Genomic DNA, 23,899 nt, shown 5'->3' on the forward strand with positions numbered 1-23,899 from the left:
AATACTATTCTTAATTTGCAGTTAATTTTGGAGCTATTACTCTACAACTTTAAAAGTCCTTTGAAGCCCTAATTCAGAAAGCACTGAGCTTTAAAATAACATTTTCCTGATTATAAAGTACTTACATGCTCGGTATAGAACACCTGGGAAATCAGAAAATTACAAAGAAAGCAAAAATCCCTAATTCTGTCACCAGAGCTACCGTAAATATTGTGGTACGTTTCTCACCGTTAAAAAAAAAGCCTTTATATATTTATTTTCACAGATGAGATCAAAATTTCCATGTGATTCTGCAACCGGAGTTTTCCATTAAAGGATATAACGAGCTTTCCCCATATCATGAAATAATCTTCCTAAACCTACTTTTAAGTTTGTAAAACTTGTATCTCCAACTTGCATCATCTCAGTGAAGAGTCGTTCATCACGTGCAATCGAGTCAACACATCCAGGGCTCCCAAAGCTCTGAGAGACGTCCAAACCTTTAAGCTAAAGTCTCGGAAGGAGCACGGGAAGCCGGCAGGCGCGGCGGGGGCTCTTCCTCGGATATCGCGTCACCCACGCGGACCCTTCCGCAGAGACCCGGCCGCGCGCAAGTTGCCAGGCGGCCCCGCAGCGCGGGGAGTCCTGAACTTTCCGGCAGGGTCAACGCGCTCCTACGCCGTAGGTTGCCGGAGATGCCCCGCGCGCGCTCTGCAGCTCTCGGGCGTCGAGGGGCCGCGCCTCCCCCCGGGCCCCGCGGGCTCGCTTGGACCCCCGGCGCCCCGCGCACCCGCCGCAAGAGCGGCCGTCAGCCCCGGCTGCGCCCTCCGCGGCGCGCCGCCCCCAGTCCCCAGCGGGTCGCCGGGCTGAACTGCTGAGGGGCGCGCCCCAGGTTCCCGCCCAGCCCCGACCGCCCCATCCCATCCCCCCCGCCTCCACCCCCCCAACCCGGGAGCGCGCAGGCGCAGCCGCCCGGGAGTCCGGCCAACCGTCCCGGAGACTGCGGTGGCGCCCGAGCCGCTGCCGCCACTGCCACCGCTCGCCATGGGCCCGGGTCCCCGGCTGCTGCTACCTCTCGCGCTCTGCGTGGGGCTCGGCGCGCTCGTGCCTTCTGCGGGGGCCTCGCGCGTCGGCAGGCGAGGCCCCTCGGTGACGGCCAAGGTGACCGAGCGGCGGGCAGCAACTTGCCTTCGTGCGCGCCAGGGGGATGGGGGAACTTCGGGGACTGGGTCCTCAGCGCCCGCGGCGGCGAGGAGGGGGCTTCCCGGGCGCAGGCGAAACGAGGCGGCCGCGGGGCTGGGGGGCGGGGGGGAGGGGGCTGCCGGCGCGCGGGGGCGGCGCTGTCCCGGGAGACTTGGGGGCGCTGGGCCGAGCTGTTTGAACTAACTGAGTCCCCCGGGCGGGTGGTCGGGTCCGACGTGACCTGCCGGGGTGCTAGAGGAAGCTTCCGGAACTATTGGGCCCTTTCTCCAGGAAGGAGCCGGCGCGAGTACTTCCTTCGGCGTGGCGGGGACTCGGGAACAGAAGGAGGAAAAGAATGCTGATTGGGGCGGGCGTAAGAGGCGCTCTCTGAGCCGCGGGGGCGCAGTGGGCAGCCGCCGCCGCTGTCACCCGGGCCTGGGCGGGGGGGGGGGTCCCGGGGCCAGCTTCTGCGCGGGGGTGTGCGGGTCGGCTTTACGTGCACTGCTCTAGAGACCGACTGGCCTCCTCCTGTATTTAGGAACCGTGGTCCTCCCGCTGGGGGTGGGGAGGGAGAGGTGTGCTTTTAGACTTAGACTTTTTTCGACTTTGGACCCTGAGCTTGGGATGGGACTGGCTCTGCCAGCCTTTTAAAATCTCTATCGGGAATGGAGGGGCGGGGGGAGGGCAGTGATTATCTACCATGAACTGTTTCTCTCCACTTTAAGCTCTTTTTTTTTCAGCATATTTACCCAGGCTAGAAGATAATGGGAGGGTGCAGAGAGCAAGGGAGGAAGGGAGGGAATGGTTTGGTGCCCTTGATCACCACTTCTGGAAAAACCCACTGGCAGCAGTGTCTTGGAATCTGGAAGGAGGGGCAGCTGCTAGTTGTTTTAACGATAAAGCTGGTGTTTGCCAGTGGAAATGATACCGTGGAGCTAGTGGCAGAGTGCCTAAATCCTCCACCACAGACCCCACGCGAGGTGGTGGGGTGGGGAGAGGGAGATCACCCCAACATCTGATGTAGCCCAAGAGTGAACAGAAAGGCCATACCGCGCTGCGGGTGCGTGTGTGAAAGAGAGAAACTTAGCCCGATTGTTTTGAGCACCGATTTCACTTCCAGCCTCTCCATGTTCTGGGCTGATCTGATTTTTTTTTTTTTTTTTTTTTTTTGAAGTAACACTGACAAGATTTGCCCACGGTTTAGAAGGGAGTGGGGGATACGAAGTAAACTGCCAGCTGAGATAGAAGTTTGTCAGTTAGGTGTGAATTTCAGATAAACCGTGAACAATTTCTTAGTGTGAGCATATCACTGGCAGCACTGGGGAACAGACTTGGCCAGGGAAGCTTTAAAACCTAACGGTGCGGTCACCCACCGCAGAGCAAGTGAATCAGGACGTCTGGAGATGTGTAGCCTGGGTTGGGAACTTCTAGAAGGGATGCCAAGAGGGGAGGAAGCTGGTGGCTGCAGGAGGGGAAGATTTGGAGCCTCTTAGCCCCTAGGCTAGGGTGCTGTCACTGAGGAAGTTTGCGTGCAGTCTACTCTCAGAATTATTTTTTTTATGTTTATTTTTGAGAGAGAGAGCACAAGCGAGTGAGGAGCAGAAAGAGACAGAGACACAGAATCCAAAGCAGGCTCCAGGCTACCAGCTGTCAGCACAGAGCTGTGATGCGGGGCTGGAACTCACAAGCTGTGAGATCATGACCTGAGCCAAAGTCGGACGCTTAATGGACTGAGCCACCCAGGCGCCCCCACTCTCAGAATTTTTAATATATGTCCTTTTCTTTCCTACCAAATTTATCATTAAATTCTAAAAGCTAATTGTGTAGGTGAGTCTTCTGCAGATTTGACCCTGTCGAATGACTTTTTCAGTGGACTTTTTAAAACAACTGAACCTACTGGAAAATAGAGACCTTAAAAACTGTCTGAGTCAGGAGAAGTAGATTAACTGGGACTAGTGTTTTCCCCATCAGTCTTTTTCCTTTCCGTCTTGATTTCGTTTAAAAGTAGGAATCTGTTATAAGAGAGGTGGGAGGCGCTGTCACCCACAAGGCCTAAAGTGGCACTCACCAGCCACCGCCTCAGCCACCTGCTCAGCCCAGCCCGAGAGCCTCAGGTCCAGGCTCTGGCTCACTGGTCTCAAAATCCGCTGGATTGGCATGTGCAGCCCTGACTGTTTCAGCAGATGCCCTGGGGTGTGTGCAAGGTCAGGCACCTGGAGTGGGGAGAATAATGCTGCCATCTTCCTAACTGCCCCAACGGCACAGCATGTTGGCACTTTCTACAGCATGGAGGGGCCAAGTGGCTATGGCCTGGTGACCCTGGGCAGGTGATTTCCTGTGTGAGGCTCTGTTTCCTCCTCTGTAAGTGGAGACAGAGATAATATCTACCCTCCGGGCTTTTGTGTATTAGATGTGATAAAGCAGGTAAAGTGCTTAGCGGTGATTAAAAAGGCCAGTTGTTACTGTTATTCATGTTACCTTATTAATCTTCCTGTGAACTTGCAGCCCTGAAAGGAATGGTCGTCTCCGGAACAGATCCTCCCTGCATCCCCCCTGGTTGCTCTGGAAAGGGAAGCAGGATTAACCCAACAGGGGTTTGGATCGGGCTCTGAGTGCCTCTTCCCTCTAACCTCTTTGCCCACCTCCAGTGGCCCATCATTTTCAAATGACTTTCAAAAGTAGCCCTCAGGGGATAAAAGAAATGACTGAGGTGCTTACTCTTGAAGGGCAGTGTGGAATTCAGATGCCACCTCAGCCAAGAAGCCCACCCTGATCTGCACAGATAATCATCACCTCCAACCATAACATTTCATCTGTACTTGTCTTGTTATAAACCTGATTTCCCATTATGTTACACTTACTTATATATACATTTTTTCTTTTCTGTGGGACTGTAGCCTCACTGCTTGTCCAAAACATGGCCTGTTCTCAAGGGCACGCAGCAGTCGGAGATGATCTTAGGGTGATAGGGTCTGCCTTGGGTCCCCTGCACCCTCTGTCTACATGTGTGCCCTGGTCCTCCTGTAACATCACCTGGCATTGAACTAGTCAGCACGTTTTGAGGACCCGCTCGAGCTGACGCTGTGCTAAGCACTGGGGACCTAAAAACACCATTTCTGCCCTTTAGGGGTCCCCTGCCTGGCCCGAGAGAGCCAGGATTAACCACAGTCCAGTTAGGTGTAACCTGGGACTGCAGAGCTGGCTTTCCTGCTCCCGGCTGGGAAACCTTGGTCAATCACTGAGCCTCCCTCATCCTTACTTTTCTCGTGTGTTAATCGGTGATGACAGCACGTGCCCCTCGCCCAAGGATGTGGGAGGATCAATTATACGAGACATGTAGGCACAGTGCCGAGACACCACTGACTAGGTCCTGTTTGTTTCCTTCCCTCTCTCTCCTCCTCCTCTCCCTCCTCCCTCTCCTCCTCTCCCCTCCCTCCCCCTCTACTCCTCCCCCTCTCCCCTCCCTCCCCCTCCTTCTCTTCTTGTTCTTCCCTCTCCTCCCCCTCTACTCCTCCTCCTCCTTCCTCTCCTCCCCCTCCCTCTCCTCTCCCCTCCCTCCCCCTCCTTCCCTTCTTGTTCTTCCCTCTCCTCCCCCTCTACTCCTCCCCCTCCTCCCTCTCCCCCCTCTCCTCCCCCTCCCTCTCCTCTCCCCTCCCTCCCCCTCCTTCTCTTCTTGTTCTTCCCTCTCCTCCCTCTCTACTCCTCCCTCTCCCCCCCTCTACTCCTCCCTCTTCTCCCCCTCCTCCCCTTCCCCCTCCCCCCTCCCCCTCCTCTTCCCCCCCTTCTCCTCCTCCCTGGTCTAAGAGCTCCCAGATTCTCCTCCCCGCAGCTTGAGTAATATCCCCCATCTTCCCTGGATCCTGTTACTTCCCTTTCTACTGCCTAACAAAACCCAGATCTCATAGCCGCAGCCTTCCTTCTGGAACTGGTGAGATTCTCTCCCTGTTGCTTCTGTGCACAGAGACCACATTTCAGGAGCTCTGCCAGGTGGGGCTCATGATCGTTCTAGTCCCCCCACTCCAGGCCTGCTCCCCATCACGCCTTTTCCAGGATGCCTGCCCTCGGCCCTCAGCCCCCCTCTGGGCCCCCTCTGGCCCCTCATGCGCTTGTTTTGCCCAAGTAAGATTTGACTTTATCATTTCCACTGGAGTCAGGAAAACTCTGCTGCGTTTTCGTGCTGTCAGTCATGAAGTTGAAAGCTCAGTTTGGGGGGAAAAAGCTGTTAGTATGTGTGCTGGGCCGCACGTAAGAAAGTCAGATTTTTTTATTGACGCGTTTTGCTGGGTGACAAGCCCTCTTCTTCATCTTCTGCTGCCCTCCCACATTTTCTTCTTCGTGCTGTCTCAACACTCAAAGGCGATATTTTCTTTTCTTTATTTTACAAGTCTGGCAGGCTTTTCTAGCGTCTTGTATGGTGTCCCTAGAAGACTGTGTCCCTGAGTCTTTTCCGGATGCTGGTTCGTTACTGCCCGTCATTGAATTCTCTCGTTGGCTTGTAAATCACTTTGGAGAAACGGCTTCTCTGCGACGTGGGCTCTGCACGACCGGGCTTGTGGCACATTCATGCAGCTTCCTGTCCCTGAGCCCCATTGACTTGTTCTCCTCAAGTGCATCGCCGCATCTCAAGGGCCCGGTCTCTTATACATTCCATAAAGTTGTGCCGTATAAATAATAATACGGTTTTGGCTGCTGTGGCCACGTAAAAACTCTCAAATGCCACACGGAACACTAAATATCACATCACCCCGTGACAGACGTGCTGATGTATTGGCAGAAGCTCTTGTCTTGGACTAACGCTTCACAGTCTTTACTTTATGATTTTTCTAAACTGTAAGACATCTTTTTCCTCTGACAACCCTTCTTACATTTTTTTTAAGCCATCTCTTGAATGTCTTTTTTTACCCATTCAAACCGTAAAGTGGTTCATATAATCTAAACTTGCTAATAGAATGCCCTTCGACTTGGTAGCCTTTTCAAGCATTCCAGCCCAGAATCCTCGAAACACGGTGATCTGTGAGGCAAAAACGTGGGTGATTTCATTTCGGATGGAACAGGGGTTTTTTTTGTTTTGTTTTGTTTTAATTTTTTTAATGTTTACTCGTTTTAGAGAGAGAGAGAGAGAGAGGCAGAGTGTGAGTGGGGGAGGGGCAGAGAGAGGGAGGCCCAGAATCCGAAGCAGGCTCCAGGCTCCAGGCACTGAGCTGTCAGCACAGAGCTGGACGCAGAGCTTGAACTCATGAACTGTGAGATCATGACCTGAGCCAAAGTCAGACGCCTAACCAACTGAGCCACCCAGGCACCCCTCGGATGGAACAGGTTTTTACAACATAGTTTAAGAGAACTTTCTAAGGTTTATCCACACAAGTGACTCACTCACTGTGGGTCCATGTTTCCTTTTATCTGCTCTAAAATGTGGTGACAGAAAGAGAGAACGCAGTCCCCCCCCCCCCCCCCCCGTTTCGGGAGCATGACCCCTGAGTTCAGCGGTGGAGTCCCCAGGGTGAACGGTTTTGTTGGGGGTGGGGGTGGGGGGAGCTCTGGATGAGGCTGGGGAGCCGGAGCCTCAAGGGCTCGCAGGGGAGTGGCAGGCCTTTCGGAGAACTTGCTGTGCGTTCTGATGTCTTACAGTTCCCTTGACAGCAGATGTCTATGAGAACTCACTGGGAATTGGGCCGTGTTTGAAGTCACACAAAAATAAATCTGGATGGTTAGACGATTTCTCTCTCCACCAGTTTTTCTCTCCTGCCAAGATTTGGAGCGTCACCCTTCTGGAAGAGCACAAAGCTGGGAAATGGGAGGTGGCAGCTGTGCGGTCTGGGGTGTGCGGGGGCCGGTGGGGGGGCATGGAGTTTTCTCGGAGACCTCACTGGCTGACCAACTTCAGACCTAGCACAGGGCCTGGCCTGTGGGGGCTCACTGAGTGCTTGCGGAATGAATGTTTACAGGTGCCTTGCACCCACACGAGGGTTTTAGGGCTCCCTTATAAGCTGCTGTGGGGGCAGGGAGGCCTTTCGCATAGCGATGCGTTCTCAGATTTTAACCTTCTCTTACCTTGTACCTGTGCTCTGCCGGTTCAACCACACACAGGTCTTCTTTGATGTGAGGATCGGAGACAAAGATGTTGGCAGAATTGTGATTGGCCTCTTTGGAAAGGTTGTGCCCAAGACTGTGGAAAATTTTGTCGCTCTGGCCACAGGCGAGGTAGGTCTCAGCTGTGGGTCCCTTAACTGTGCACAAAATGGGATCTCCCTTCTTTTAAGCCTGGCGTAAATACAGATGTTTTCTGGGAAAATAAGTGTGGAATTAGCAGGTCCAATGAACCCGGGATGTCTTAACAGTATTTTACTTTATTTTTGTACAAAATCTTACTCTTTGGGCACCCTGTGTCCTTGGGGTTCTAGAAATTGAGGGGAACTGCATCATGTGAAAACGCAGATTGCTCTGTTTTCACTTATTCACATTAATCCTTGACTTCCACAGTTGGTTTCTTTATTTTGGGTCTGCTAATGAGAACATTTCTATTAGTACCTTGTTGCAGGGACCTCATCAGGTTCTGCCGATAGCTCGTGTCATTTTCTCATTGTGTCCTTTCCAGATAAACGCTGGGGTTTATCTTTTGGTGTGGGTTATACCTACTCATATATTCAATTGACATAATCTCTTTAGAAAGGCTACGGATATAAAGGAAGCACATTTCATCGCGTCATCAAAGATTTCATGATTCAAGGAGGAGACATCACCAGTGGGGACGGCACTGGCGGTAACACTGTCTTTTGCATTTTTCCTTTTCTGTCTACCAAACTGACACCTCAGATCAAGTCAGTGTATCCACCCCATGAAGTGAATTCCCAGGTTCAGGAAACCAATTCATCAAGACCACCAGACTAATTCTTCAGAAGCACAGGGTTTGGGCCAGGGGGGGGACAGCAGGGGGAGGACCTCATCTACCAAAATCTAGTCCTAGGTGTGAATGAGTGAGGCTTCCTAGTTTTGTTTTTTTTTTTTTTTTAATCTTTTTTAAAATTTATTTTGAGAGAGAGAGAACACATGGGGAAGAGGGAGAGAGAATCCCAAGCAGGCTCCACACCACCAGCACCGAGCCTGACGCAGAGCTTGAACTCACAAACCGCGAGATCGTGACCTGGAGGCTTCCTAATTTTAAACAGTATTGCTTTGGTGTTCCTTATCTTTTCGTGGTGGAGATATATTCATCCAGTAGACCACTGTGCAGCTTTTAAAATGCTAGATTCCCAGTTTGCAACAGTAGAGAAGGCTATCTGACACAGGAAGGAAAGGTTGAGTATAACACTGTGTGCACGCTGGGGTGGCAGCCAGCCTCAGACGGGGATGCGGGAGAGGAGAACTTGCAGGGGAGGCCACCACTCTGGGAGGGTGAGGCTGGAATTTAGGAGGCAGGATTACAGGTGGCTTTACCCCTTTCTTTCAAAATTCTTTCATTTTGTTGTCAGCTTTTCCAGCAACACTAATAATAAAAAGTAACAGAGGAGTTGTCAAAATTATAATATACACGTTTGTAAACAAAGGCAGAGCCCTGTGAAGCACAAATAATTAAACTTACGCAACGTCGGATATCCCCGAGGCTGTGGTTCCTCACTGCGGATTGCAGGTGCCCAGCTCCCTGGAACGTCTTCCCTCGGGATCGCCGGGAGTTTGTGACCTGGACACACACCATACCTACAGCCACATTAGGATTTCAGTTTCATTCAGGTTTAAGATTTCCAGTTCAGCAAATAAGTTGCTGTGATGGGTATTAGATTGCTAACTTTTTAAAGAAACACTCGGGCTGTGTGCAAGCTCTATTGCTAAGTGTATGCTTACCGCCATGGCTTATCTATAACAAAATGGCTACCATTCAGCCCTCGGATTGGCCGGGTCCTTCGGGAGAGTTACTTTCACTCCCTGCCAAAATGCCACAGGGGTATGGGGATGTAGAGTGGAGTAGAGAAGTGGTTCGGGTGACTCGGGTCAGTGGGGCCAGGGTGAATGCCTGGGGAAGCAAGCCCCCGCTGCTGCAGAGCTGGGCCTCTCTGGAAAAGCCTGCAGGTCCGGTGGCAGTGTCCTTTGAGACCCGCATCATCTCAGGGTCCCGCCCTGGGGCCAGGCAGGAACAGTGACTGAGCTTTCCTGTGGCCACTTTCCTGCTTTTTTCTCTCCCTCTCTTTGCCTTCCCTGCCGTGTGTGTGCACGCACATCTTGAGTTAAAATTCTCTGAGTTTTGGAGGGAGGACCTTTTGGATCCCTTCACTTCAGTCTCGATCTCTCTGTGAGCAGAGCTTTCTCCAGGCCACCTCATCTGTCCCTGACCAGTCAGCTGTGAATCGCTTGCCTTGGACACCCACTCCTGGTCCGTCTAACTGAGCCAGGATGTTAAGGTTGGCAAGTGAGGGATAAGGAGCCCGGCAGAAGGGGAGGCGGAGGAAGTGGGTGTGGCAGGCGTTCCAGGTGGGAGAGGACAGAGCAGACACTTCTCATGGTCTCTCCGGCTGTCGTGTGGGGAAACCGTGTTCCGCTCCACTTGGGGCTTTGCCAGAACTCCAGTCAACACGCCCACGTCTGGTTCTTCTGTTCAGGGGTTGGATCGCTGGGTGCTCCGGTTGCTACCACCCTCTGTCTCCTGATGAGACCGGAGGTCATCGTGCCTGATGACCTCCTGGCGGGCTGCCCTTGCTCAGAGCGCTGACTCAGGAGGGAGCAGCAGCTTTAGTGACAGAAAGTCCTCTGACTTTCCAGTTCTGCTGTGCAGTTTTCAAACTTTGGAACCCCTGTTGCCTCACTCACAATGGGATTGAGAATACCTGTTCTGTAGGGCTGTGAGAATTAGCTGAGGGTGGCAAGTGCTAATTGCATCACGGTTGGGTGCTGAGGTTGGAGTGACACAGGACAAGTGACTTGAAGCTCCGGACAGAGATTGAGCCAGGAGGATAGTTCACCCACCTTTCCATGTGGTTCTATGATGTCATCCTGCCCTTCACTTCCTTAGTTCAGAGTGAATTGTTGGCTTAGCCAACGTCGGGGTCTTGCTTGGAGGCCAGAAGGTGCTGCCACGTCTTTTGTGTTTATCTGAGCGTCTGGAGCCAAATTGTATCACCTCCTTTATTTTCCTTTGTTTTACCATCTTTTCCCCCTTCCCCACCTCCAGAGGTTAACCAATTCTATTAAAACCTTATGTCTCCCTTTGAAGAATTTACTTTCATATAACATCTGGTGATTCTCCAGATTCTCTTTTTTTTTTTCCCACTTTGTCTCACCCAGGTATAAGCATTTATGGTGAGACATTTCCAGATGAGAACTTCAAACTGAAGCATTATGGCATCGGGTGGGTCAGCATGGCCAACGCTGGGCCTGATACCAATGGCTCTCAGTTCTTCATCACCTTGACCAAGCCCACCTGGTTGGACGGCAAACATGTGGTATTTGGAAAAGTCCTTGATGGAATGGTAACTTGATATGTTATTATTTCTCATTCAAAGTCTTCTATTTATAATGAAGGACTTTCAGTGATTTATTTTCATCTTAAAATGTGTCTGTTAGAGGTTCATCATTATATGATGACTGGCTTCTTCAGAGGTGAATAAACTGGTATTTTATTTTTTAAATTTTTTTAATGTTTATTTTTGAGAGAGAGAGAGAGACAGAACGTGAGTAGGGGGAGGGGCAGAGAGAGAGGGAGACACAGAATCCAAAGCAGGCTCCAGGCTCTGAGGTGTCAGTACGCGGAGCCCAATGCGGGGCTCGAACCCAGGAACCGCGAGAACATGACCTGAGCCAAAGTCACACGCTTAACCGACTGAGCCACCCAGGCGCCCCATATTGTGGTGTTCTGACTGTTAGGAGCACGGGGGCAAAAGCTGGAGACTTGACGTGGAAACACTGAGTACTTAATTTATCTTACTACTTGATACAAATGAAAACTTTTTTAATGTAACCAAATAAGACTCGGGTCCCATATGTGTACACAGTAGAATAATATTCTGCCTTAAAAAGGAAGGAAATCCTGTAACGTGCTACGACGTGGATGAACCTTGAGTATGTTAAGTAAAATAAGCCAGTCACAAAAAGACCGGATGATTCTACTTTGGTATCTAAAGTAGTCAAATGCACGGAAACATGAAGGAGAATGGTGGTTGCCAGGGGCTGGCGAGGAGGAAGAAATGGGAGTTGGTGTTCAGTGGGTGCAGAGTTTCAGTTTTGCAAGATGAGAAAGTTCTGCCCATGAGCCGTGCACTGTGAATATACGTAAGACTGCTGCATTGTCCATGTAGGAATAGGTAAGATGGTACATTTTATGTTATGTGTTTCTTACCGCAATTAAATATAAACTGTTAAAAAAAAAAGACACTGAGCCCCAGGTGCTTCAGGACACAAACAGGTCACTTTCGAAGTCACAGTACAGCAACCAAAACTGCTAGAGAGAACTCAGATTTCTGCTGGTCTGTCTGAAAGAATAGCGGAGGGGTCCGACTCCTAATCCATGGGAACACGTCTTAAAATCCTTACTCTCTTCAGTTCCCAACACTTCTCCTTAGCAGCTAGCTGCCCACAGAAGCTCCCAGCTCCTAAACTAGCACCTGTAAGGTCCGCTCACCCCAACCCTGGACCATTCTTGACTCCCCTGCCCTCTTCCATATTTGATTTTGTTTCATTCTCAGGTCCGAGTTCTGCCTCTTCCCTCCAAACGTTAGCTCCGTTATGGCGATTCTTCCCCACCTTCTCCCCGCTATCCTGATTCTGCCCATCGAAAAGCCAGGAACCGAGCTGACCCCCCTCAGAACCTAACCCACAGGGCAAGCAAGTATTCAGCCTGCACTGCTGAAGATAGGGTTCTCACGGGCGAGTGAGATGAAATATGGCCAACACGGATGACTTCGCAGCTCACTTTACATCCTGTCACAATAAAGAACAGGCCTGTGTTCTCACGAGACGTCACTGTCCTCACAGGACTGTATTCTTACCCGGTCACAAGTGCACCACTCCGCCAGCGTCTTAGGGAACGCTGTTCTTGGCGTGAGCCGAATGGGGGTGTGCGTGTGTTCAACCAGTCTGGGTTTTTGACCAGTGGGCTGAACCAGGTTTTGAACGGTTTAAAAGTAAACTGGTTCAGACGTTCCCGCAATGAGTGTTGTGGAATACATCATGCTAACCCGTGAGAGAATGAAGAGTGCACGTGTTGTGTTTTCTTCTTCTGGTCACGGTTTTTCTAGATCTTCTGACCTCTCGATCTTCTTATGGCTGTAACTGACTGCACTGAATTCCTTCCACCCACTGGGGTGCATCCTAGGAGACCTGCCTGGCCTCAGAGGAACAGTCCTTAACATTCTGAGTCATAGACTTCTTTGAGAGATTAATGACAACTATATTCTCTCCAGAAAAAAAAAAAAATCACCAGACGTTTCTCTCCAGAAGGAAACAATCGTGTGTATGTGTGTGTGTGTGTGTGTGTGTGTTTTGTACTGTTGCCCTCTTTGTCTCAACCCTGTGTGGGAAGCAGGTCAGAAGCCAGTATTCCTAGTCCTGGACAAATCCTCCCTCCTTCAGTGTGAAGCGTCAGGTGTGTGCAGCCTTCCCGGGTAGAGATAGGGCTTTCACGCCACTGTGGGGCTGGGGCCTCTAACTCAACCTGGAGGTTAATGGCTGGGGTCGGCTTGAAAATGGACAAACCCAGACTCAGCTCCGCTTCTAAAGGCTGCCTTCTGACCTGGTTTCTTAACGCCTAGACCGTTTACAGGGCAGAGCAGCAACTGATCCATGCTCCACGTTAACTCTTACGTCGGGTGTGAAGCAGGAAGAAATGTATTTCATGAGAGCCATGTGTGTACAAAAATATCTAATTATGTTTAGAATATAAAATGCTAATTAACAGAGGGAAATTCACAAATACGTTCTTTCACTAGCAAGGGAGTGGATACATTTTATTCTGTTATATGTAAATTTCCTGAATATGGTAAGTTTACCATGGTTGGCTTGTGTGGTTCTTGAAATCATACGAAGGTCAGGGGGGGGGGTGGGGGGGGAGAGGGGTGGAGAAAACCAATAAAAAGCAAAAACGAAAAAACAAAAAAACCCCTAAAAACAACAAAAAACCCTAAAAACAACAAAAAAAAACCCTGGTTTCCCACTTGGGCTTTCAGACTGGGCAGCGATTTCACCTTCTGACCGCCACGGTTGCCAGTCAGAAGCGAGCCATGGGTCTGCTTGTCTTTCCTAGACAGTGGTCCACTCCATAGAACTGCAGCCAACTGATGGGCACGACCGTCCGCTCACCGACTGCACCATCGTCAGCAGTGGCAAGGTAGACGTGAAGACACCCTTCGTGGTCGAGGTCCCTGACTGGTGATACAACGGGCAGAAAACAAAGAACACGCTCTGGCAGGGATGCGTGCGTGTGTGTGTGTGTGTGTGTGTGTGTCTTTTGATTCTCCAAAGTTATTGTTTGCCTTTCTGTTTTGTTTTGGTTGGTTTTTACTTCTGTTTTCTACCCCCGATCACAGGGAAGTTCAGAACATCAGCCACTCAGTGTTTACTTTGCATGAACTGCAGTAAATCACTTGCCTTGGGACTTTGCACTTAGAAGACTTATCCTCTTTCTCCAATGGTGCTATTTTTAAACTAGAAGACTTTGGATGATCTCTTTTCTTTCTATGAGCACAATCATTATTCTGCTGAATTAAATGTGATCCTCAGGTTGAGGGATGCTGAAGATTTGTCTGAAGAAGATGGGGACATGAAGTTTGTTATTTTATATTCAAACAAATTCTCTGCAGATAAAGAGAGATGTGACTAGTGCAATCAGATATATGTCATCGGGACTTTTACCTGGTGGAAGGTGCTTCTGTGTTCTCTATATTAAATGCTTTTTATATAGGTCAATTCTTTTTGCAAGAGTTTTTTTCTTTTTTTTTTTTTTAGTTTAAAGTTCTTTAAAAAAAAATCCATGTACAAAAATATACGTACTCTGATGTTAACAGTGAACAGACTAGAGGGGGTTCTGCCCATCAAAATACCAACACGATTGGCTAATTTGGGATGGGAATGCACACAAATGACGCCTGACCACATCCCAAACACTTGAGCGGATTAACTCACTAATTTTTAGTCACTGTAACAGTTTGAGAAAGTTCCCTTGAGTCCCACTGCAACAAAAGGGCACCTTTTTTTCCTAGTTACACAGTGGGCACGAAGATTCGGGCTGTGCTCAAACCGGATGAGAAAGTGGAACCCTCCTGGGGCCTTGCTGGAACATACCTGGCTGGAACAGAGTGCCTGGCCTCAAATGGGGGCAGGCTCTGCTCAAAAACGGCCCCGGTGCTTCTCCTCTAGGACCCACGCAGTCAGGACCCCCCCAGGATTCCAGCTCTTCAATAAAAAAAGAAAAAGAACAGTAAATAAATTTTGAGAATTACCTTTGAAAAAAGTTCCATCTCTTGGGCTGTATTCTAAGCAAATTGTTTCATCTCAACAGGATGGGAGATGAAATGAGCATTCTCACTGCCGACGGGGGTGTTAGCTGCTGTAACCTTCTTGGTGAGCAACCTGCTCATTTTTTTTTTTTTTTTCTAAGAAAAATTCACTGAAGGCCTTCAACATGCCCGGTACCAGTTTGGAGTTCCAGAACAGCAAGAAAAGGACCCCATGGAACTTCCATTCTAGAGCTGGAGACAGAATAAATAAGGTGACAGGGTGCTGATGGGGTGAGGAAGAGACACCCATGTGTGTGAAGCAGGTGAAAGAGGAGCCCTGTTTGGTCAAGGAAGCGTCTCCTGAGGGGACGTTGGAGCTGAGGCCTGAGGCTGACAGGGTAGGTGGGGGTCAGGCAGAGAGGCCAGCAGAGGCCGGAGGGTCCCCAGGTGAGAAGGTGTGGGTTCCGGGGCTGCAGAGGAGTCAGGCTGAGACTGGATTGTGCGGGCCTGGGTGCCACAGCCAGGTTCTTCCATTATACACCGTACAATGGGGAGCTATCCGTGTTAAGTTGGGGAAGGGTGTGACGCGGTCTGCATTGAAGAAAGATTATTTTGTCTGCTATGAGGAGAGTTGTTTTTTTGTTGTTTTTTTTTTTTTAATAGGGGAGCTAGTTTACACATCAAGAAACTCAAATGGCACCTGGGTGGCTCAGTCGGTTAAGTGTCTTTGGCTCAGGTCATGATCTCACAGTTCGTGGGTTTGAGCATGGGAACCTGGGGCCTGCTTCGGATTCTGTGTCTCCCTCTCCCTCTCTGCCCCTCCCCTGCTTGTGCTCTCTCAAAATACACATTTTTACAAATCAGAAGAAAAAAAAAGAAACTCAAAGCATTCACATCCGTATTTTAAGTCCTATTCCTGGCACTTTGCTTTTGAAAGAGATGTGAAATGGTCATGGGCCCCAGTGTTTGGTTGGTCCAGCACCCAGTTCTCCCTGCCATCTGGGCATGGCTGCCCATTTTCTTTGGGGAATCACACCACTGCTGCAAGTATTTCGTATCAGTAGGGGAGGCTGACCCTACGGACGGGTACATCCATGGCCTGCCAAACTCATTTATTCGCTCACTTGACAGATATTTATTGAGGGCTGGGTAGAGCTGCTCACAGTGACAGCCTAGTGGTCCCCATGAAGACAAATAATTCAAACATTTACCACATGAATATATAGCAGGACATCAGGTAGGTGTAAGTCTCTGGAGAGAAATAGCACAGAGAGAGGACAGAGTGAAGAGGTGAGGTGGTCCGGGAAGTCCTGAGTGTAGGCTGAAGGAAGTGAGGGGGCAGCAAGCCCGGGGGACACAGAGGGAAGAGTGTGTGAGGCAGTGGGCCTGGCTGATGGTCAGGCTGGTGGCCTCAAGAAACATCAGAGTCCGGGTGTGCAGAGTGAGGGTGGCAGGGGGTGAGGTGGAAGAGGGAGCAGGGATGTCCTGAAGGCTAACCAGACATTCCTTCACCCTGGGCCCCGTGACTGGCTCAGGGAAAGGTGTTTGACCCAAGTCATGGTAATGAGTCTCAATCGTGGGACTCCCAGTGGAAATATTGGGAAAGAGTGGCAGTCTTTCCTCTCAGAGACTGTACAGGAGCAAGGCTGAGAATGAAACTGACACAGAGGGAAGCGGATCCAGGAAACGGAAAGATGTATTCCGGAAAACACCATCGAGCCCCTGAGTCCCGCCATGCCTGAAGCCCATCTCCACCCCTAGCTTTTTAGCTATGTGAGCTCATACATTTCCTCTTTTGCTTAAGCCAGGGCAAATTGATTGTGACTTGGAAGCTAACATCTTTGTCTAACACAGCAATATCGAATAGTTTTAAGTACAAAGGTGTGAATTGCAGGGGTGCATGGCTGGCTCGTTGGGTAGAGCATGCGACTCGACCTCAAGGTTTTGAGTTTGAGCCCCAAACTCATAGAGTTTATGGAAAAAAAAAAAAAAGGATGTGAACTGCAGGCTTATTTATGATACCAAAATCCTGGAAGCAACTTGACTGTCCCAGAATGGTTATAAAATATATGTCCTGTAACAGAAGAACATGTGTTCATTAAGACGATGATACAAAACTTAGAGTAACATGAGAACATGGTTGTTTTTGAGAAAAAAGTAGAAATTTTGGATGCAGCTTGATCTCAAGTATGTAAATGCATTCTCATAAAGCAAATGCAACAACATATAAATTGACATGAAGAAAATAAATTGGGATTTTTAAACTCTTATGTTTATGGTTTGTTTGTTTTTTTTTACCTTTTTGGTCTCCCAATTTTTCTCTAAGATACATTTCTAATAATTAGAAATAATTTATTTTTTCATTTTTTAAAAATTATTTTATTTTAGACAGAGAGTACAAGCTGGGGAGAGGGGCAAAGGGAGAGGGAGAGGGAGGTAGAGAATCCCAAGCAGGTTCTGCACTCAGCGTGGAGCCCGACGTGGGGCTCGATCCCACAACCCTGGGACCATGACCTGAGCTGAAATCTGGAGCTGGCCTATCCAACTGAGCCACCCAGGTACCCCCAAAAAAGGCTATTTAAAAAAGTTTTTTAAGGTAACATGTCAGGAAATTGGCAACAAATACCTGTTAGATATATGAAGTGCCTTAAGTTTCATGTCAGAGGGCACATGAGCCACTGATGGCTCCATGCACAGGAGCACAGAGTTTGCCCTGTAGTGCTTTTATTAGCATGAGCATAATCATAGACATCTCTCTAGTGACAAAGCAAAAAGGGGTTCATTTTCAAAGGGCTGAAATTCTGAGACCACTTATCGCCCACGTAGTAAATTGTCAGGCAAGGTGCTATGTGCCAGGCGGCTGATAAGCTCACAACACACACCCTGTTCAAAGCTGTTTCTTTCTCGTAGGCTCAGAGTTGCGCCTTATACCAAAACCATCGGCAGACTCACAACTCTCAACTACTGCTTTACAAAAAGCCTCTACTTTCTGCAAAAGCTTTTGAAACTAACAGTTCACTCTTTTGGCGACTGTGCGGTGAAAAGGAAACATAGTAGCCAAGGGCGTATACAGACTCAGAGGAAAATTATACTGGCCATCACCACCACCGTGCCCAAATTATTAAAATTTTGATCCCGAATCACTTTAACAAACAGTTTAAAACATTGCGGTATCCTTAGCCATACGTTGTTTTATTCTAAGTGCTATTTTGCAATTTCGAGGATCATCAAATAAGATAAATTCTAGTCAAATCTATTCTTGGGACAGACTTGATTAGAATGACACTTTCAAAACTTTTAACTACTCCATTTCGGATGAGTTTTTAGGTTTTGAACAGAACTCACCAGCCTCATATTTTAGTTCAGCCGTTTTGAGTTACATAAAGACAAAAACATGGCAAGGATTTTATAGCAGGAAAAGGATTTGTTTTTGTTTTTAACATTCCTATAATTCAGAGGGCTGAAGAAATCTTTGATCTGGAAGGCTTGGAAATCCAAAGCCCCCTCAAGGCATTTTTTTTTTAATTAAGAAAGAGGAAAAACAGTATTTGTAATGGAAAATTTTTGTGCTGTTAAGTACCTAACGGCTTTCACTTAAGTCTGTAATTCATCTTGTGGACTTCAGATTTCGGCCAAGCCTAAGTTTTAGGTGTGATATAACATCACCTGCTTGGAGATTCGCTAGTGTTGCTGACATTCTCGAATGATGGAAAGAAAACCAGCACTAAAGCAGAATTACGGTGGCTAGTCACAGGAATCCTGTCTGGAAGAGGGGGGAAGAAAAGTCCATCTCACAAATATTAAAGTCACAACAGTATGCAACCCCAAATCCACACGTGGAATTTTCACCCTATGACTACTTCTATGAGAACGCTCGAGGCTCTCAGATTTGGAGGATCTGGAGAGAACTCAACATGCCAATATGCCCCCACCGCCCACTTCTGAACTTTTATTAGGAGTCATCTGTTGCCACATCCACTAATTTTTGAGAGGGTGGGAAGGATTTTTCTTCCCAGTGTGCTATTTAAAGTGCTATTCAATTGGCTGTTCAAACTCTGGTCTCTTTCTGTCCTAGGTGGCAAATAGTATGTCCTGTAATTTGGATAGATATCTCCATTTGAAATTGTTCTTTTTTTTTTTTTTTTTTTAATGTTTATTTTTGACAGAGAGAGCAGGCAAGTAGGGTAGGGGCAGAGAGAGAGGGAGACACAGAATCCGAAGCAGGCTCCAGACTCCGGGGTGTCAGCACAGAGCCCGACACAGGGCTCGAACTCATGAACCATGAGATCATGACCTGAGCTGAAGTTCGCCGCTTAACCGACTGAGCCACCCAGGCGCCCCTAGATACCTCCATTTGGAAATCTGAATCTTTTCTTCCAACCTGGATGCAAAAAGAGGTCTGTTTCCTGTGCCTCTTCTGGGCAGCAGGACCCACACTGTGACGAGACGTCAGGAGGAGAGGAAGAAGAAGTGGTCAGCCTGGAGCAGAGAAAATTCAAGACTTCATTTGTCCCTGTCACAGCAGACCTCAGAACTCCTGAACTGCTTCCCAGCCGTGTACAAGCTGTTCACTCTGCCTCGCCAGCCTCCTACACGCGTTTCTGCTCCCCGTGGCTTTAGGACTCAGTACAGGGCTCCCTCAGGAAGCCCTCCCTGGAAACTTCCTCCCCGGGGGGATCTAACTGCTTGCTTACTTACTGACCTGCTTGCTGTCTCCCATCTCCTCTTGGACTGGAGGCTTCTCTAAGGGAAGGATTAGATCTTCATTGTAATCCTCCCCCTCCCCGGTATTTTACACATAACTGATGCCCAGCAAGTACATTCAGAACTGGTAACCAAAAACAATAGGTCTGCATTTATACCATGAGGTACTTAAAATCTCGCAGGACCATAAATGTTGTTAAACGCGGGCATGCATCTTCCCACTGTTTCTGCTTTCCTCAAAGACTGTAATCTTCTAACAACTTACGCTTTTCCTCTTTACCTTCTGAGTGGAGGTGTGAAGGGCTTGGTAGAAGTAGATGGTCCAAAATGAGGTGGGCGTCAGACATTAAAGAGGAAGAAACCCAGGGGATGGTGAGGTTAAGGGGCGGTGTCTGCGGCGGATGCTAGCTGGCTTCAGTGTCAAACCGTGGTCATGAGCGTGGCTGGCTGTGGGCAGCTGGTGGAGAACCAGGCCCCAGGGGAGTACTTTGGATTTGACCTGAGAGGTGATGAGAAATCACTCTCTCCAGCCTTCAGTACTGTGGAAGTCATGGCATCCGCTCTGGAGACCACGGTCGAATCTTCATTTGTTGGGGGCTTCACGTGGCCTGCCTGGGGGAGGGGGTCAACGACAGAAGTGTGTACATTCACCCCACACAACACCTGGAGACTCAGGTAGGCAGCAGTATGGAGCTCTCTGTGCTTTGCTTTGTTCCCGACCCTCGTGCAAGAAGCGAAAGAGGCTTCGGCACAAACCGATCACCACAGTGGGAAAGATCTAGGCGAGCTTCCTTCAGCTGGGCGGGGGGGGGGGGGGGGGGGGGGGGGGGAGAGTGTTGCATCTAGTTTTGCTTTCATGCTGCTGCAGATGAAACTCATAAAGGAGAAGTCACAGTATATCCACTGGAGAAAGAGACCAAGAAGGAAAGGATTTATCCCCAAACCTGGAGCTCCCTGGGTGACAAGGGTCCTGTTTGCATTCAGGCTGCTACAACAAAGTACCATCGACTGGGTGGCTTACAAACAGCAGAAATCTATTTCTCGCCATTTTGGAGGCTGGTGGCAAACTTGGGGACTGGTGACGAACCTCTTCCTGGTTTAGGACTCACGTGTTTTTGCGACAGCCTTGCATGGTGGAAGCAACAAGGGAGTTCTCTGCCCTCCTGCCCTAATCACCTCCTAAAAGCCCCGCCTCCAGAGACCATCACACAGGGGAGTGGGTTTCAATGTATGAATTTGAGGGGGACACAAACATTCAGCCTATAGCAGGTCCCGACCTCCCACCCCCAGCCCTCATCAATGAACGGCACCACCATCGGCCTAACTGTGCCGGCCAAAAACCCATCCTTGACTTCTTTCTCCCTTCCTTTTACCCTCCACATTCAAGTCCACCAGCAAGTTCACCAGTAGCTGTGCAATAGATCTCACATATCCGTGTCTCATCCTCGTCCCTGCTACCACCCTAAAACAGAAGGTCATCTCTCACCCAGATTATTCAAGGGGCCTCCTAACAGTCTCTCTGCTTTGGATCATGCACGTGGCCAGTCGATTCTCCACGAGCAGCCAGAGTGATCTTGTTAAGTTGGCTCAAGAGGGACAAACCATGTGCATGACCCCAAACTGACGATCGCCTGCTGCTGTTTGCCAGCTGTCTGGAGGGTTTTTAAAAATTCATGTTTTAAAATGTCTCATGCCTAATTAATAAATGAATATGAAAGATAAAAATAAAATTTGTCAATAAACCTGAATAAAATAAAATAGATCACATCCCTCCTATGTACAACCCATCAATGGCTTTCCATTGCACGCAGGCTAGGAGTCAAACTCTTGAAGGCCACCTCCCGAGGGGAGCCCTGTGGGATCTGGCCCCAGCCCCTCACTATGCTCCACATTCTCTGGCTTTCCATGGGGAGCTTGGCTACAGCTCTCTCCTGATTCAGGGCTTTAGAACCTGCTGATGTCTCTGTAACACATTCTCCCTACTCGCATTCTTTGCCCAGCTAATTCCTCCAGCATTCTTCAGGTCTCAGATTCAATGTCACTCACTCAGGGAAGGTTCCTGCCCTGCCCCAATCTAAATTAGGTATCTTCTCTATGCATAAGTAAACCTTCTTCATAGTCCTTCAGAGCCCTTGACACACTTCAAAATGACAAATTTTGGGGGCTTTTAGGCATCCAATATCACATTATTCTGTAAGTTCCATGAAGTCAAAGATTCTAGTTTACTCGGTTTCAAATTTAGAAAGATATCATAGATTTAGAAAGACATTTTGCTGCCTTCTGTGCTGAGGAAAAATTACCATGATAACCAGATATAACAGTTCTTGTGAAGGAAGACAATTTCTAAGTGTGATGGTTCTTATCTTTTACTACATTTAAAATACCTTGTTAGTTTTGTTGAGATGCTGACGGGTTGGACTGTTGTCCTAAAGGTATCACCAGCCTTCTATTGTACCATCCTGACTTGATTTAACTTTGTGTCCGGTTCCCCTAGAAGTATTGAGGGTTTTTTTTTTAATCAAAAAATAATTGAAACATATAAAAAAATACACAACATGAAAATACTTTGAAATGTCCTAGGGTTACAGTTCTCACAATTTCTGTGCACAAGAATCATCTCAAGGGCTTATCAGATCTCCAGGCCCCAGGTTCAGAGCATCTAAGACTACAGGGGCAGGACCTGAGAAATTATATTTCTAAGAAGTTCTTGGATGATGCTGGTCCTGGGTCTAAACTTCGAAAACCACACCCTATGGTGTCACACAACCATGGTTTGTAATCACTGAATTAGCTTAATCATTTGTTAACAGGAGAGTTTAAGAAATCATCCAAGTGTGTAGTTACCCAACCTATTACCACTCTGTATGTGAAGTTCATGAGCAAATTGTAGAAAACGGTTGTTTTCAGAACAATCGGGATGTAATGAAACATTATGGGAACTTGGGAAGATGTTAGCAAATCCTAACTCAAGGTTATTGACTCCACATGCATCTACGAAGCTTCTGCTGTGGAGCACGTAGCCGGCATTGAGCTGGGGCTGGGAAGACAGGGTGCTGGCTACCTACTCCTTCCACAGTGGCTCCTGAGATCTACTCCTGGCCCCATAATGGAGTGTAAACAAGTCAGAAAACGGCCCTGCTCTCACAGAGTTCATGTTCTTTGGTTAAATGCTAAGAAGGAACACTTTGCTACGATACACAGTAAGCCAGAGAAAGACAAGTATCATATGATTTCACTCGTATGTGGAATCTAAAACACAAATGAACAAACACACAAGCAGACTCAGATACAACCTGGTGGTTGCCAGAGGGGAGGGGAGTGGGGAGATGAGCAAAATAGGGTGAAGGGCATTACGAGGCGTGAGCTTCCAGTTATAAAATAAGTCACCGCGATGAATACTATAGCACAAGGAATATAATCAGCAATAATGTAATAACATCGTATGGTGGCAGGTGGGGACTACACTTACCGCGCTGAGCACTGTGTGAGGTACAGAATTGTTGACTCATTAATGTTGTACACCTGAAACTAATATATGTCAACAATACTTCGACAATAAAAATTCTAAAAACTCATGGTGCAGAGTGGCGGGACCAACGAGGGGCTCTTTGTGGAAGGAATATTTAAGCTGAGACCTAACAGGTGAGTGTGAGCATCTTCTCAAGGGAGACAGAAAGGGTGTTTCAAGCAGAGACCAGAAGGAGTTGGGTCTTTAGGGGGTAATTAGGGTTTGGTACCCTTGTAAGAGGCTCCAGAGAGATTCCTTGCCCCTTTTCCACCACGTGAGGACACGGCAGAGAACGCTCATCAGACACTGAATGTGCCAGTGCCCTATCTTGGACTTTCCAGCTTCCAGAACTTTGAGAAATAAATTTGGATGTTCATAAGACACCGTGTCTGTGGCATTTCTGTTACACAGCCAGAACCACTAAGACAAGTACCTCCCTGTGGCCACCTGCCACCCCAGGGCTAAATTGATGTTCTCCTGAGACTGGGGACTGCACGAAGTATACAAGTCAGTAACCATTAAAGAAAGGTAGTTCGAGGCGCCTGGGTGGCTCAGTCAGTGAAGTAGCGACTCTTGATTTTGGCTCAGGTCATGATCTCACAGTTCATGAGTTCAAGCCCTGTGTCTGGCACCATGCTGATGGTGTGGACCCTGCTTGGGATTCTTGTTCTCTCCCTCTCTCGCTGCCTCTCCCCTGCTCATGTGCACTCTCTCTCAAGATAAATAAGTAAACTTAAAAAAAAAAAACGGTTGTTCGTAAACCATCTGTCATCTTCACATCCCTCAAACAGTGGTTCCCAACATAGGTGAGTATCAGAATCACCTAGGCAGTTTTTCTCAGTAACCAAAGACAGGATGCACCCAGCCAGATTTAATGATTGAGCCCTAGGAGATTCTGATACATATATATCTGACTTACAGCTATTGTTTTAGGGGTGTCTGAGTGGCTCAGTTGGTTAAGCATCCGGCTTTGGCTCAGGTCACGGTCTCACGGTTTGGGAGTTCAAGCCCCGCATTTTGCTCTGTGCTGACAGCTCAGAGCCTGGAGACTGTTTGAGATTCTGTGTCTCCCTTTCTCTCTGCCACTCTTGTGCTCAGGCTCTGTCTC

General features: G+C 48.6%; 1 protein-coding gene and 1 long non-coding RNA gene across 2 annotated transcripts; one reads left to right on the forward strand and one right to left on the reverse strand.

Moving 5' to 3' along the window:
- The first annotated feature begins 940 nt into the window (after positions 1-940).
- PPIC (peptidylprolyl isomerase C) lies at positions 941-14,049 on the forward strand. The gene is made up of 5 exons (XM_053907532.1): positions 941-1,140; positions 7,249-7,362; positions 7,828-7,921; positions 10,435-10,619; positions 13,388-14,049. The coding sequence occupies exons 1-5, from the start codon at positions 1,024-1,026 to the stop codon at positions 13,514-13,516; spliced, it is 639 nt and encodes a 212-aa protein (XP_053763507.1). The 5' UTR covers positions 941-1,023; the 3' UTR covers positions 13,517-14,049.
- Positions 5,408-7,296, reverse strand: LOC128778334 (uncharacterized). The gene is made up of 2 exons (XR_008423917.1): positions 7,213-7,296; positions 5,408-6,172 (listed from the first exon to the last, which is right to left on the reverse strand). It is a non-coding gene; the product is annotated as an uncharacterized LOC128778334 (long non-coding RNA).
- Positions 14,050-23,899: the final 9,850 nt, after the last annotated feature.

This window comes from Panthera pardus, unplaced genomic scaffold (genome assembly GCF_024362965.1).
Source record: "Panthera pardus isolate Hobbes unplaced genomic scaffold, ASM2436296v1 HiC_scaffold_2, whole genome shotgun sequence".
Classification (NCBI taxonomy): Eukaryota; Metazoa; Chordata; class Mammalia; order Carnivora; family Felidae; genus Panthera; species Panthera pardus.